At 40.6% G+C, this 16038-nt stretch overlaps 2 protein-coding genes across 3 annotated transcripts in view; both read right to left on the reverse strand.

The window, feature by feature from the left end:
* TPH2 (tryptophan hydroxylase 2) overlaps positions 1-6789 on the reverse strand; it is a 92383-nt gene extending 85594 nt beyond the window's left edge. The window contains exon 1 of one of the 2 annotated variants that reach the window (XM_084810480.1): positions 6566-6789. In XM_084810480.1, coding sequence (XP_084666606.1) covers positions 6566-6670 — 105 coding nt within the window. In that variant the 5' untranslated portion in view covers positions 6671-6789. The remainder of the gene's footprint in view (positions 1-6565) is intronic. The other variant, XM_084810481.1, reaches the window with a different exon arrangement.
* Positions 6790-8845: 2056 nt separating this feature from the next.
* Positions 8846-16038, reverse strand: part of TBC1D15 (TBC1 domain family member 15) — a 39372-nt gene continuing 32179 nt past the window's right edge. The window contains exons 15-17 of the mRNA XM_084810479.1: positions 15558-15674; positions 14674-14760; positions 8846-12300 (exon numbers count right to left, since the gene is read on the reverse strand). Coding sequence (XP_084666605.1) covers positions 12097-12300; positions 14674-14760; positions 15558-15674 — 408 coding nt within the window. The 3' untranslated portion in view covers positions 8846-12096. The remainder of the gene's footprint in view (positions 12301-14673; positions 14761-15557; positions 15675-16038) is intronic.

A 16038-nucleotide genomic window follows, 5' to 3' on the forward strand; every position in this document is an offset into this window, starting at 1 on the left:
GCAGTGCCACCCATTCTGTACTATACAGTTGATCCAGGATACCATAGATGATGGTAACAAAAACTTCTGAGGGGTCCAGGAAAACTACCGGGGTCATAAACAGTAATCATCATCATCTCCCCCTATCTTCCCCCAGGCAAAGGTTGTCAACCAGGGTGACCTGCAGAGATGCTCAATTGAAATGGATCTACTGAAGCCTTCCCCAACCTGGTATCTTCCAGATGTGTTGGACTGCAACTCCCATCATTCTCAGCTAGTATGACTAATAGCCATGCTGGATAGGAATGATGGGAATTGCAGTCCAACACATCTAGAGGGTACCAGGTTGGGGAAGACTGTTCTAGATAAATAGGATCTATATCTGTAGGTGTACCCCTCAAAATGTAAAGCATGAATATAACTAATGTGTTTGCAAACATGTGTATCATGTGGATAACCTTTTTAGGGAGCTGGGATTCCTTGAGGCTCAGTGTCTAATGTCAGTGGTAAACCTGGATTTGCTGTTGTGCAATGTTTGAAACAGTCCTGATTACATCTCCTCCCTCATCTTCTCTTCTACCACTTCTTCCTCCATTTATTCCTCACAAGTCATCTTCTGTCTGTCATCTGTCTCCTGTCTTTCGCCCATCTCCATCCCTTCTGCTGTCACTGCTCCTTATGCCTGGAAGAGGTATGCTGCATACCTATACATTTTTCAATGACTATCTACACTTACTTTGTGAAGAGATAATATGTCTGAATTAGCACTCTTCATTTCAAGTTGATAGGGGTACTCAACATCATTTAACTTGAGGGCACTCGGTGTTTCTATTAAAGTCAATGAATTCCCATAATTGTATGAGGCAACTATTTGTGAAATAGATTTAAAACAAAAAACAAAAAAACACATTACTGAAAGCCACTCTTTACAATTGCTAATTGTTAGAAAATTGCAAGGATAATCAAAGAATGAAAGCAAACAAGACAAAACACTTAATCAAAGGGTATTTAGGGCCACATCAACCACGATGAATTTCCTAAACAGCAACTGATTGTAACACAGTTATATGCAAACTCCTTGTATGTTGTCACATAGGAGGGTCACATGTTTTTCTATTTTGTGGCATGTACACATTGTATACACTTCCTGAGAAGCTGTGTCCAATTGTGCCTCCTCAAGAAGATGTGCACACATGCCACTAAGCTTGCAGCCATCACATGGTTTGCATACTATCTTCAATATGAAAGATGGAAATTCATAACATACGAAGAACTCTTAAGCTGACAGGTCAAATTCCATCAATTCATGCTAAGGATATCTATTTGGAGGACAAAGCAGACATTACATTAACCTGTTTTTACTCTAGAGTAGGTACAGGCAGACTGATTTGGATCAGGACCCTGGCATTGGGGGGTGTTAATCCTCCCCCAAACACACACACTGTGGGATCAATCCGGATCAGGCCACCTGCATCAGCAATATCTGTTGCAAAATAGTGACCCATAAAGCAAACGGATCACTATTTTGCCATACAAATTGCAGATGCAGGGGCCCCAACCTGGATTGGGCCCATAGCAGGGGCAGGATTAAAGGCCCCTCCCTGACATGCAAGGGTCCCAATCGAGATCAGGGGCCCTGCACCTTGGCACTGGTATTGAAATAATCTCTGTTTTGTCCCTAAGTGTATCCAGTTAAACCACCACCAAACAAAAACTGGCAAAGGAATACATTGTTCCACTTCAGTGATAAACACTCCTAAGCATTCGCTGAGGGAGTTTCCAGACATATTTTCTGCAGCTATGGTAGCCACGAACCTAGGGGGAAACTTGACCATGTGTTAATTTTGTGAGCGCATTTCCATACCTTTAATGTCTATAAAAACAGCCGAGGAGGAGGCACTGATCTGGACCATGGGGCAAGGGGTATGGGGGTTTAACCATTTTCATGGCAAAAATCTTCTCTTCTCTCCCCCACAGCCCAGCTGCTATTTGATCCAGATAGTGAGCTGCTATTTGAGCTGACAGCAGCTTCCCTCCTTTGGCAAATTGTAGCGGGGGGGGGGGAGGGAACAGCATGGGTGAAAGTGTTAATCCCTCCCTTTCCCTGCACCATGGTCAGTCCAGATCTGAGGCTGTGCAGCTGAGAGAGAGAGAGAGAGAGAGAGAAATGCAATCATGTATTTGATACATCTTCCAGTTTGGCCTTCCTATTTGGAAAAATAAATTACAGGTGCAGGGCCTCCAATCTGGATTAGAACCACAGTGGGGAGAAGATAAAGCCCACCTAGCCCCATGCTGGCATCTTGATCTGGATGGAAGGATCTGCACTTACTCTGGAGTGGAAATGTTGAACCTCATGCTCATGGGCGAAATCCGGCCTTCCTGAGGTTCCAATCTGGCCCTCCAGTGGTCCCCAAATAGCACTGCCCCCTAGCCCCAGCCCCTTTCCCCTATGGATCATTTGATGGTTTCCCAACAATGCAGTGGCACTGGGGGCAGGGGGGGGGGTCATGTCCTCTCCTGCATTAGGCAGCAGAAGAGCTTGCACTGGGGCTGGTCCTTTGGGCAACTTTTGACCCCCTCAACATTTTGGCCTACAATTCCCATCAGCCCTAACTAGCGTAGCCAATGGCAAGGGATGGCAGGAATTGCAGGCCAAAACGTTGGGAGGGCCACAACTTGCCCACCTGTGCTTTAGAGTAACGTGTGCTTTGGGTCCAAAGAAGCAAAACAGGAAGTATTTCATAGCAGTAGGGCCCATTATTGAGGGATGGGGAAGAGTCTGCAGCCACCATCACTGATTTGTTGTTGTTGTTGCTGCAATAATTACTGTTCCTCCCTTGCCGATCCAGCTGGTAGGTTTGGAGTAATGCATGTAATCAGCACCAAGACCGGCACTGGTAGCATCTGGGTGATGATAAGTGTACAGCGCCCAGATCCAGCATATCAGTCATCCTCAAAAGCACCAGAAGCACTGAATAAACTAGCAGACACAATAAGCAGTTGTTGGTGGTTACACTGGAAAAATAACAACAGTGAAAATACAGTTTTGTGACCGGTATTACCACGGGAGATCCTTCCCCAACCTAGGACTCTCCAGATGTGTTGGACTACAACTCTTGTCATCCCCAGCCTGGCTGGGGATGATGGGGTTGTAGCCCAATACAGCTGGAGTACACCATGTTGGAAAGGCTGCCTTAGGATGTGGCACCCCCTCCTTTTTTACCAGCATCCCATCAATGTTAGGGTTACAATGTTATCCAGTATGGCACAAGTGTACAGGACCTCCCTGGTGCACCTACAGCAGGGGCTGTGATGGAAAAACATGTATCTTTAACATTTATACTTAAAATGCAGGTAAGCTTAGAAATTTCCCCAATCAACAAGTCTCCTCAGCTTCCCTGCAATTAGTGGGATGTCAAGGCAGGTTGAGCACTGGCAGCTTTCTTTTTTGAAATTAATGAACATGCATTCACTACCAGATGGTTGTTCTTTCTCAACATCAAACCCACCTCCTTTTTTCTACCATATTTCAAGCAGCTTTTCAAAGGAGGTTTCTGGAATTTCTTTGAAAGTATCAGCTTTTTTTTTCTTTTAAGTTTGGAAGCAAAAGCATGCAGCACGGAGAAGGACTACATCAATTAGCATCAAGCCCCTCATTTATCAGGGAGGATAACCACCCATTTCACACCATGAGATTTTTTCTCAAAAGCACCTATATTTCTGGTCCTTCATGTAGAGTGACTACAGATGTGAAGGCTTGGGAGAAAACTGGTAGGAAACCAGAAAAAATGTGGGGAAAATCTGTTTCTCCCCAAATTTTCCAAAAAGAAGATTTAAAAAAGTTGTTATCCCCTATATTTCTATTGCTACCCTAGTCTCTAAGAGTGACTAGGGTATATTCATGCCAAAGGCAGATATCTTTTCCTTAAAAGGGGGAGGGGGAGGGAGGGAGGTATTGAGTTGAATTGATTACATTGTTATTGATATTACAAGGCATAATAACAACTGCAGGAAATATTCTTGTTGCTACAAATGGACATAACTTTTTGGAAATTTAATTTTGAATATGTCCAAGAGCAGGCCTTCCAGCTTTGCCAAGAAACTCACCCACCCCACCCCTCTGAATGAAATCTGTAGTAGCACTACTAGTTATCACAAAAATGAAATGTCTTCTTCAGGAGAGAAAGCTGAAAGGGTTAGAACTTCAAACCAGTTATAGTCATGGGCTGGATAACCCTGGTGGGCTGGATGATGCAGCTGTTGTCATACATAAGAAGATGTAGATGGATAAGTCCATGTGGGTTTTTTTATTTAAAAAAATGCAGTGCAGATGGGGGGGTGCATGTTGAAAGCAGGTGCATAACTCTAAAACTCTTTGAGAGGTTTTACCTTTAGTGGTGGCGAAAAAATAAGTTTAAGTAAAATGAAATAAATAAGAGCGCACTCCTCCACCAATAAATCACTGACACCATTAAACATGTCTGTCTTCTATGGGGACAAGTATGGCAACAAAACTGTCTACTACATCAAGACAATGGCCAGTTCACATGACACAAGGGTGGTTAATAAGCCACACTGACCTTTTAACCATCCCCACATGTGCCAACTCATTTCCCTAATTACCCTTACCCGGCACATTTTGGCATATCATCCAAACCCAGTGAGGGTGGCTTGTTGGGTTGATTAACAAACCACCCAGAAACCATGGTTTGTTGTAGGGTTGTTTGTTAACCACCTCAACAAACCATTCTTGCTGGGTTCATGAGAAGCTGCAGGGTGTGTGTGTGAATTGGCAACTTGGCACCCATGGGCGCCGCAACTCACCATTCCTTAAATAAGCCACAGTGGGCTGCTGTGATCGTGCTAACCAGGTAAATGGGTTGGATTCAGATTAAGGGATGTGCAACTGGGCTGGTGGGAGCAGACTTCCCCACCACCTTCTTCCCATGGCAGCCCCTCCCCCAAATACTACAAAGAGGGTCAGGGGACCCCTGAAAATTGGGAAGAGGCACCTTCCATGAGCAGAGCTCCACTCACAGAAGATACCTCTTCCTGATTTTAAGAGATCCCGTCTCCACCCCATTCGATAGCCTACCTTGTTCAGCAGTGTTCCCCAAGTCTAGCAATGGGGGGAAGACTGAGGGGGTTGACATGGAGAGAAGGTTGTGGGGAATTCCACTTCCCCTAGCCCAGTTGCATGCGCCTAAATCTGGCTTCAGCTCAATATCTTAAAAATCAGATAGCAGGAAGTATCAGCTTTATTAACCTGTAAGTTATTCTATCTCTATAATGGTATATAACATTCAGAATCCCAAATTTAATTCAGTTAGATTAAGATTTTTGACAGTTTGTACTTCATGCTGTGTATGTTAGCTACATTTATTGGCATGTTTGTTCTTGCTGTTGACAATTTTGCCCTCTCCTCCATCTATTTGGCATTGTTTTAAAAATATAAGCACAAGGAAAGGTTCATTTCAGACACATTTGACTACCCTTGAACCAAGGAAGATACATTATTTTCATAGTTCTAAATACTGCAGAAAACTTTGCTTTTAAACGACATCAGAAGTGATGGCTGGCCGATGCCATGAATGACAACCGCAATGGATTTCACTCTTTAAATTCCTATTGTTTTGATTGGCTTCGAAAAAGTATCTCACATCTCAAGTTTATCAGCCCTACTTGGACAAAAGTTTCATTAATTCAAATGAGCTTACTTCCAAGTGCCGTGCTTAGGATCACAGCCTTAGGCTGCCATAAGAGGCTAGAAAAGTCACACTTTACAAAATCACAAAGTAGACACTGCAAATCCCAAGGCAGCGAAGGTGAGCTTTTGGTACCAAAGCAGATTAAATTTGATACTTAAGCACATCCAGAGCAGAATTACATGGAAATAACAAATAAATGTATCTGAGAGAGATCCCCCCCAAAAGGCTTATGTTCCCAATAAAGCATTTCCTTGATTATTTGTGCAGAGACAGGTGGGCTGCAGGAGGGGCAGAGGGCTGGCAAATGAAAACCCATCATCAACTTTATCTGAGCACACAAACTTGTTTAAAGAAAAAGCCTGCATACAGGTGCCTGTTTCAAGAACAACAAAGAGTCTTGTGGCACCTTAAAGATGAACAAATTTATTCTGGCATAAGCTTTTGTGGACTAGTGCCAAGATGTTTGTCAGCAATGGCTGCACTGGAAATGACCACTGTTAATGTGATTGTCACCCATCAGTACTTTCTGCACTGAATTTCCTTCAGACTTCGCTGTTTACCTCTCTCTCTCTCTCTCTCTCTCTCACACACACACACACACACACACACTGTACTATATAAAAAACCCGAAACTCTCCATAATACTCTATGCATCTGATGAAGTGGACTATATTCCACAAAAGCTTAAGACAAAATAAATGTATTAGTCTTTAAGTTGCCACAACTTAAGTTGCAACAACTCGTTGTTGTTTTTGCTGCAACTGATTAGCATGGAGACACTCTGGAAACTGTTTCAAAAAGTTCGTGAAAAAGCCTGAAGCCATCTTAAGCATATGATTTGTTCATTCTGGACTGACAGAGCCCTTGATACTTACAGTTACGTTACCATGTAGCGGATGTTCCTGGAGCACAGCTGAATCCAAAGAAAGGCCCCGTCTGGCCCAGTATTTGCTGGAGAACATCATCATCGCTGGCTGCATCCTGGCCTGCGTAATTTTCCCTCTCCAAAGCAGGCAGAAACCGGCTTCAGGGCTGCTTGTAGAGAGCTGTGCACCACACTGGTGCTGAACAAGGAGCAATCCAAGTGCCTCCCCTCCCCGTGATGCTTTTTATATGCCTAGGCAACAACTGATGGAAGGCTGATTAGGGCAGCCTCACTAAAGCTGGCACTTTTAACGCCCCACGGTGGCAGGGAAACACATTTCTTTCTCCACACACACACTCGTCTTGCTGACTTGCAAATGCATTGATTAATTAGCCATCCTGATTCCTTGCTTCTTCTGACCGATAACACCTTTTGTCACAAGTTGAGAAGCTTTAGAACATTAGTTATGTTTTCTATAAGTAGTCTTTAATGATAGCTGGCAGTGCCTTTCTTTACAAGAGATCAGAGGACCATTGAAGGCACAAGGGCAGGATGGCGCAACAAACCAGTGTGTCAAGATTTGGATCACTTTTTATTACTGGAATGTGATACCTAAAGCAAGCAGGGCAGCTCGATTCCAGCTCTAGTACCTCAGCTAACAAGCAAGCGACATATCATTCAGATCAATCGCTCCCAGAGGTACCTAACATTTTAGAAAAGGAGTGAAGAAATTTATTCACAGCATATTTGTTGTTTTTCGGTTGTATCCTTATCCAATCCATAGCTATGTTCTACCCCACCCTCCTTCAGCTACTTACTGGTCAAATTTAATGTGGTCCCTGGGATTAAAGTTTTACTGATGTTATAGACCAAGGCTGTGTCTTCATTGCCTCTAAAGCTCAGCATGTTCTTGCCTCAAGTGATACTTTGAATACTTTAATGCGAAAACCAGCACTTTATAAAAGAATGTGGGGAGATGTCAAGGGTGATCATCTGTCACTATTAGACCAATAGCAGCCATTTACTTCTTGGTGGAATACAGTTAAGCCATCTGACGATGAAAATATTAGCTACTGTATGTAATCTAATAGATAAAGGTGTGGCAGAATTTCTTTGATATTTATATTAAGTGTGTGAGTGTGTGTGCGTGAGAGAATGAGGCACTTTGAGTAAATGCTTTCCATATAATACTTTTGATGGAACATAAAATTCCTATTTAAAAAAATCTGATTTTTATTGTTTCTCCATCCTAGCATCCAGGACACACTCTTTAGCCACACCCAGATGACTTGGTTCCACACACCATGGGGCTTGGCCATGCAGGGTTTTTTGTTTTTTTTTAAACAGGGCTTAGACGTACATATTCAATGAACTAGGCCACGTAAAAGTCTGATAGCAGTAGACAAAAGAATTGCGGCGTGGTTATGGTACACAACTTTTTGCACAAAATGGCTCTTGCTTTTTCAGCTACTTCATAGAGCTAAAAAAATCTAATAAGAGCCCAATCAACGACAGTTTTCTTGCAATGTTAAAATTAGTCGCATTTAAAACTTTGATTAAATCTGGATTCTAACCTAACAGAGAGGACCCACTGAAATCAATAAGACTTAAGTTAGTCAAGATTAACTCAAGTCCCATTGATTTAAATGAGCCTACTCTAGATATAACTGAATCTGGATCCAACCCTTAGACACTGCATTGGTTATTAATTAGCGGCAATATCCTCAGAGAAGGAGTACCAAAACCAGCAAAGAATATATCATTCATTGGTCAACTTCTCTTGGGAAAAGTGTCCAAGCTTCAAGTTTCCTGGAGTTTTTCCTCATGCTGAAGACTGAAACTAAACAACCCAGAAGTCTCTGAAATACCATGAACATACAAACAAAACAAAACAGAGTACTGGCTTAAGATGATATTGCATGTATTATGGTAAATTATGCCAGAATAAATAGGTTAAGCTTTTAAGGTGGCTTTTTAATTTTTGCTGCAACCAGCAGGTCCCACCGGTAGCGCAATGGAGAGCTAGCACTTAAAAAAAGCAACCAGAAATGAGCAGAAATGCTCATTTTGAGAATGCGGAAGGTCAGCAGTTTCCAGAGTTGCTTTTTGAACCACAAGCTTTCTATGCGTGAGTGGTGGGTCCTGCTTGAGCAATAGAATGAGCAGGAGCACAGCAGTAGAATTGGATACTGCTGTGTCCCTAAATGGCATTGCTAGCACAAGTAGAAGAATTCTGTGTCTCTCTCCCTGGTCACCATGTATAGTGAAGCAAAGATGTTGCATCTTCTATAAATATCATTATATACATTTATTACATAGTACATGTGGAATCAAAACATTTAAGTTGGTCAGTACTTATTGTAAAAGGCAGCAAATAAGGCAGTCCTATTTTATCCAAGTAACAGCAAGTTTTTAATTTGTACAACATGTAGTGATACTTTGTCTTTGAGGCATTTAAAGAAATTTAGTAAGTGTTACTGCAGGAGGAAAAGGCACAAACAATGAAACAAATAGCTTGGGCCCAGGTTACCTGAAGCACCATCTCCTCCCATACCATCTTACCCACTCCCTTAGATCTGATGGGGACTTCATCTCTGCCAGACTGCAGGTCTGGTTGGGATATATGAAAGCACCTTCTTGGTGGCTGCACCTAAAGTGTGACACTCCCTTCCTTAAGATGTTCATTTGGCCCCATCTCTTGTCTCGTCTTCAGCTGCCAAGTCAAGATTTCATTTAGGCTGGCTTTCCTCTTACCTGGTTAAAACGTTAATAGGTGAAACCATTAGTTTTTATGTGCTCCGGTTGATTCAGCTACTATCCTTGTCACAATGTTTTATTGTTATTCCATTGTTGAACTATGGAATTCACTTCCACAAAATGTAATGATGGCCACCAGCATGGATGGTTTTAAAAGGGGATTGGACAAATTCATGGAGGATTAGGCTATCAATGGCTACTAGCCCTGATGGCTATATTCTACCTACCTAGTACTGAAGGTAGTATGTATGAACAGAATGCTGGACTAGATCCTTGGTCTGATCCAGCACTGCTCTTCTAATGTTCCTATTGAGCAATTATGTTTTCATAGTGGTGTACTGAACACTGTTTTGATAGAGGAAGGGGTGGGGATTTTCCACAAACAAATAAAAGAATTAGGAGCTGAACTGCGTGTATAAAGGCTCCTGCAGATGCCTTAAGGGGCTTTCTGAACTGCTGTTGTACTCAGAGCTTCAAATATACTTCTGCAAAAGTAACTTACAGTAGTTTCAGTGGAACCTATTTCCAAGAAAATCAATTATAATTTAGAAGTATACCTACTGAAGTCATGCTATATGACCCCTTTTCCAATTTCCACCTGTAATTTTGCATGAAAACATCTGGACATTCACTGAGTGAAGTTCTTAATAAAATTGCTTTCAAACCTAAAACAATGTTCATTTTGGAATCTTGCCAACATTTAGCCAATAGACTGTACTAGAAAAATTATTAAATCCTAAGGCCATGTATAACACAATAATGCAAAAGCTCTACAAAACAAAAAGGGCAAAGTAGTTCAAAAATTATTTCCTGTAAGCAGGAAATGAAAGCCTAGGGATGCTGGGCCTTGAATCCATGCCATTTGCCGTATGGGGCTCTTTGTTATTAACTGATCAAAGATAAGCACACTGATGATATTAAAGCCAAGAACTGCAGAGATTTCACCTTCTGATTTATGTGTTCATAACTGGAAGCTTCATCAGTTCCTACATATTAATGCAGCAACTCGCTTTTATCACCTGAAAGTGACGAAGTCCATATACATATTCGCTTTTTATTCACTATACGTTCTTTTTCAGAATGTATATGGGAGAAAATTAATCCTTTAGGGATAGCAGGTTCAATTTAAGTAGTTAAGTACCATTCCATATATTTCCTTCCCAAATTTGCAGCTACCCCCACATCCCAAATATGTTGGAAAAAAGAATACTGACTTTTTTTCTGCCAGTACATGGGTTAGGATGCTGCTGTGAAAAGGGGACATGAAGCAGCACTCAAATATTACCAAGTTCACATTTTGTGTGCTCAAATTTACTTAAAATCACTGAAATTGTAGTTAGTTGTGGACACAGTCCCATTGATTTCAATGAGACAAGCACACTTAACCACTTCCATTATTTTTCCCATCTGTCAACAGCAACCTTATCATAACCAAATGATTTTGCCAGAAGAAGTTGCTCTTCATTATATACTGGAAATCTGTATGCAGATCACTGAAACCTAGCAACCTTTTCCCCTCACAGCTACACAAGTTTTTAAAGTATGTTTTAATTAAGTTCAAGTAAACTTTGCATTTTATTTCATAGTATGTACAATGGTTCTCAAATAGAAACAAATACACTGAATCAGTTATGTCAGATTCCACATTACTATAAAAAGTCAAAAAATTGCATAGTATAAGCTTATACTTCTCATATGCAAGTTATTTATTGTTAAGGACAATGGGCACAATCCACCAAAAGACCATTCTGTGCTAACTGTGCTCTCAGTAAGAGTGTCTGCAGAACTAAATGGGGAAATACATCCAAGGTGATTAGTATTTTGCTTTTATTTTTACCTGCTTTTTAGAAGTTTATCATGTAGTCTAATATAAAGGCTGTGTAAGTTGGTTTTTATTAACCAGTTACTAAACTATTCAGCAAAGATAAACATTAGTTAATTGAGCAAGAAAACCATTGTAAAATTACATCAGATGGAGAAACTGAATATATCCATACATATTTATCCTTATTTAGAGAAATGATTTTCAAAAATAGCCAGAATTGAAGCTATGTATTAAAATTTGGTCAAAATTGCCTGAATGAACAGCCAAGTTTGCTTAGTCAAAAATAGATTTCCTTTAATACTCACAAGTTTGAATATGTATCTAATGTATACATACATATGTATAAGTGAAGAGATGTTAAAATGTAAAAATGTACTGTTCAACCACCCCTGGGATTACACGAAACTCAGGAACAGGGAACAGCACAAATTAAAATCTTCACTGCAAATCTACATTCAATCACCACAAATACTTAGAAAGTGTTTCTGTAAACATTTGAGAAGGAACACAATCCTTTCATTTACAAAGCACTTTTATGAAGTTTGCATGTTTTCACTTAGGAAAGAGTATAGAAGAGTTTTTAAGCTTATGATATTGAAGAACCATCAATGCTCAAGACTTTTCAAAGTAAAAGCAATGCAGATGCATTTATTTCCAAGCCATTCACATTCATCTGATGCCCATTTCACTGAAGAGAGAAAAAAACCACTTGGCTACAAAAGTATTAAGGAATGTTATTGAAAATCAAAAAGGCTATTTTGGTAGAAGGATCTACAAAAATAATTAGCTCATGTTGTAAAGCTTTGATGCAAGAGTATTACAGTACATGATCTCTTTTCCAAAACTTTAAAGCTTAATCAACACAAAATTTTAAATACCCACCTCAAGTGCTTAAAAGAAACAAAAACAGCTGTAATAAAGTGTCTCTTCAAAAATACAACCAAACAATTGTGCAAGTGTCAGTTTGTCAGCACCGGGTGGGCCACTTGTTCAATGCTCTCGTTTGTTCCATTGGCAGCAGCAACAGGCAGGGAGGTATTTGGATATGCTGTTGAAGGGCAACTGAGCCCTCCAGGAATCTCCTCTTCTCCAGTGTCTGAATCTGGTGTTGTTACAGCACTGTTTTCCAATCCCAAGACCTCACAGACTGCTTGAGGCAATTCCTATGGAAAAAAAATAAGAAAAACTGGTAGCTTTATTGTTACTGTGGTAGTGGGTCTTTAATATTAACACGCTAAATTCACAAGAAATGTGTTCTTGAATGCACTTACAGGTAAATATAAAGTGTGTGCTAAAATAGGACTTTTGTTAATTCTGGAAGGAAAAACTCTTTGCCTTCAAAAAAAGCAGTTCTAGGATGACTAGAAGATGTTTTAGATGAAAATGCAAATACCAAAGTATTCAATTTCATCCATATCTTCATATGAAATCTTCCATATTTCATCCATATCTCATCCAAAGGGTGAGAGTACCATTTGATGGTGTTGTTCCTACTGATTTATTTTATCTCATGTGCTGAAACTAAATAAGAATCCAGACTTCCCAATACAGTAGTACATTTTGATGAAGTGTACACAAATATGGACTGTACAAGAGAGCACATGATCTAATCAAGTCATGTAACCTGCCATTTGCCTGGTATGAGTAGCAAATACCTCTAGGAAAGCAGTCAAGCAGCAAATATGCCAGCGAACAGACCCACTACTGCTACAGTTCCCTAGGTACAGGAAAATACGGCACACTACTATAGCAGCTGTTCTTAGAGCTCCCTTTTTTCCTCTAATTCCCAAATACATCTCTCTCCTGGCACATACACTCTTATGTAAAGAGAAAGTTGGGGTAAAAGTGTTCAAAGATTGGTCACTCAACCCTCTGCTCCAGACCAGCCAAATGTTTTGGTCTCCAATTCTCATTCCCTGACCACTAGCCATGCTGGATGGGGCTGATTGGAATTGTAGTCCAAAACATCTGGAGGGCACCAGCTCCAAACCAATGCATCCAATGCTCCAGATGCCATTATACTGCATTTCCCTGACAGAGGAAACAAACTTACACTACGGCAGCTGACTGTCTTGAATCTTTCAGTGTCTATCCTGGCCTTAAGAATGCAGACAATTGCCAATGGTTCTCCCCCGCATCGCCCTGGTCTTAAGGTGAAAAAATGTGAGGAAGACTGACAGTCACCACAGTTCAACTTGTGCAGAGGCACTGCAGCACAGTGCTACAACTGCTGCATTTCGCACCCCTTTCCGATACTAAATCCGTAAGAAAAAAGAGAACAAATTGACATTTGTAGCTTCCACAGGGGAGCAGCTTCCAGGTAGCTATCCAGCGACCCTTAAACACTTCTTCATAACTGCCAAATCTTTACCATAGCAAAGTATATCATACGTTGAAGGATTACTTCAATAATTATATCCTTAGTTGAAGGTGGACAAGTTTGCTTAAAGCCATAGGTCACCACAATATAAATACAAACACATTCAGCAATCAGATGTATAACTACATAACCTCTCTGCAATAAACTATTTAGATGTTAAAAATACAGCATAAAAGGAACTCAGGTCATCCCTTGTCCTTATGTTTTTTGAAATGTGGCTCATATTTTCTTAGCTGCCAAAGCTAATTTTGCTACTTGGGTGGTAACAAATACAGCTTTGCCTAAAAGCAATGTACACATCTGGTCCAGGAGAGGGGCGGTCTATTTGACATGGATTGAATAATACAGATAAGAAACTTCTGCCTAGGATGCTCATATAAGAGACATCTTAGTAAATAATGAGAAATATCCTTAATCTCCCCAGGCTCAAAAATACAGAGTCGCTAATGGATTGGGATGTTTTTAAATCTCCCTTTTTAAAAGCAGTGGAGTTGTAAAGCACTGTAAATGATTTTTTTTAAAAGAGTTGTGGTAAGGATTATAAAATAATTCTCCAAACGAAATTTTGTTTCATATAATGGGTACCAATTGGAGTAAGACATTTGTGAAATTAAGTGCAAACACCACTGCTTAGAATAGAGATAAATTCTCTCTTTGAGCATCTGTTTAACTCTGATGGGGAAAGAGTAGATAACGCCTCAAGACTGATTGGCATGTAAATAATTCTAACCAAGTTTACTCAGGACTTCTGAGACAGAATTTCCAGTTGTTCTTGAAAACATTTTTTGGGCAGGCGGGAGTCACTTATACAAACCAGCTTCAACCAATATAAGCCAGTGCAACATGAGCACAAGTTTCAGAAGAGATTAGTCCTACTTCTGCCCTTAAAAGTGCCACAGGTTTTACTCAGGGGACAGTTAGCTGAGATCTCCTAGGAGTTTTGAACTACCTCTATAGTGGAAACGTTCAGATGCCCCCATATCTCTGCACCATATGTCCATTGTGAGACTATCTTCTTCAGAAGCACCTCAACTGCAGGTGCAACCAAACTCTCCACTTGGAATCTAAAAAATGGCATCAGAGACTGAATAGACTGAGAAGATTTCAACTTTTTATGAGTTTCATGATATGCTCAAAAAATATGCTTAACTTTTACCTTGCAATTCATCATCTGCATAGAAACGGCTTCTGCTTTGCAAAGCACATCTTCTACATCCATTTTCATAGACAGTTCATTGATATGCTAAAAGAGAATAAAAGGAATGACGAAGTGCATGAAAGGATGGAGGCCATTCTGCTAAATGCATAGCTTTCTGAGCTGGAGACTTCTGGTTCCTTGTGTTTGAATTTTCTACTAAATGTTATTCTAACTTCATTAGTACATTTGCATAATTAGCATATGGTCAAGATATGATATGTAAATTATACTAGCTGCTTGAATTTGTTCTGTGATAGGACAAGCCTAGGCTGGTCAATCCTCCAGGCTCAGCTGTGGCCACCTCTCACCACTGGGTATGGCAACACAGTGAAGCTTGTAAGAGTAAAACTGGCCCTTAGGTCTAAAAGGTGACTGCCATTTTCCTGTGACATTCTTAGTATCCTGGGATAGCCTTTTGTTGAAATGGGGTTGTTGGATCTGTGGGTGACCTCTGCCACACCACAGAGTGGAGACCTCAAGCTAAGCTCTGCTAGAAGTTCCTATTTCAACTAGAATCCTCTGCCTGGGTCAGCACACTTATGAAGCTGCTTCTGAACAAACAAGAAGCCTGCTTACTGGCTCTGAAAATGCAACAACCAGTTTTACAGAGCAATATGAAAAATCTGCTTCATAATACAGTTTCTCTTAACTTGATAACGGTTAATATATTACTGATATCTACTAACTCAAAGTTAAGCATCTTTCATCACAATGGCTGAGTGCTAACATTTGTTATGCCAACTCACTTCTTACATGACTATGAAATGGAATATTACTTATTTTGAAACACAGGAAAAAAACAAAATGAATAATCTGGATTTAAACTAACACACAATAGATACCTTGAGTATTTCATTAAACCCATAATGCTTCTCCATTATTTGTTGCTTTTCAGATTCCAGTATGGCACAACAGATAAGAAGATGGAAGTTCTGACAAGGCAAGTCTGTCCACATCACCTAGTAAAATATTAAAGCTGCTAATGAATCAAGAACATGGACCTTTTACCTGAAGTGTAAGACAGGTACTGAAAAATAATAGTAGAGTTTTAGGGCACAATCCTATTGACTGTGCCCTCGTCACTCAAAAGCCCCCAAACTCAGAGGCTTCTGAGTTTCCACGGCCCTAGAAGGGCAGGAGGACCGACAGAGGTGATTTGCCTCTGGCTTTTCAACCCATCTAGCAAGGGTGCTTCAGAGGGGGAGGGAAGAGGCTGGAGGAGGCTCAGGATAACTCATATCCTGGCCTCTCCAGTCTCTTCCTCTGCCTGCCCACCGAAACGCCCCCTTTCTTTTATGATATTAAAATATAAGCTGTCTGTAG

The sequence above is a fragment of the Heloderma suspectum genome, chromosome 7, assembly GCF_057233095.1.
Source record: "Heloderma suspectum isolate Gila_16-S chromosome 7, 16-S_ref, whole genome shotgun sequence".
Taxonomy (NCBI): Eukaryota; Metazoa; Chordata; class Lepidosauria; order Squamata; family Helodermatidae; genus Heloderma; species Heloderma suspectum.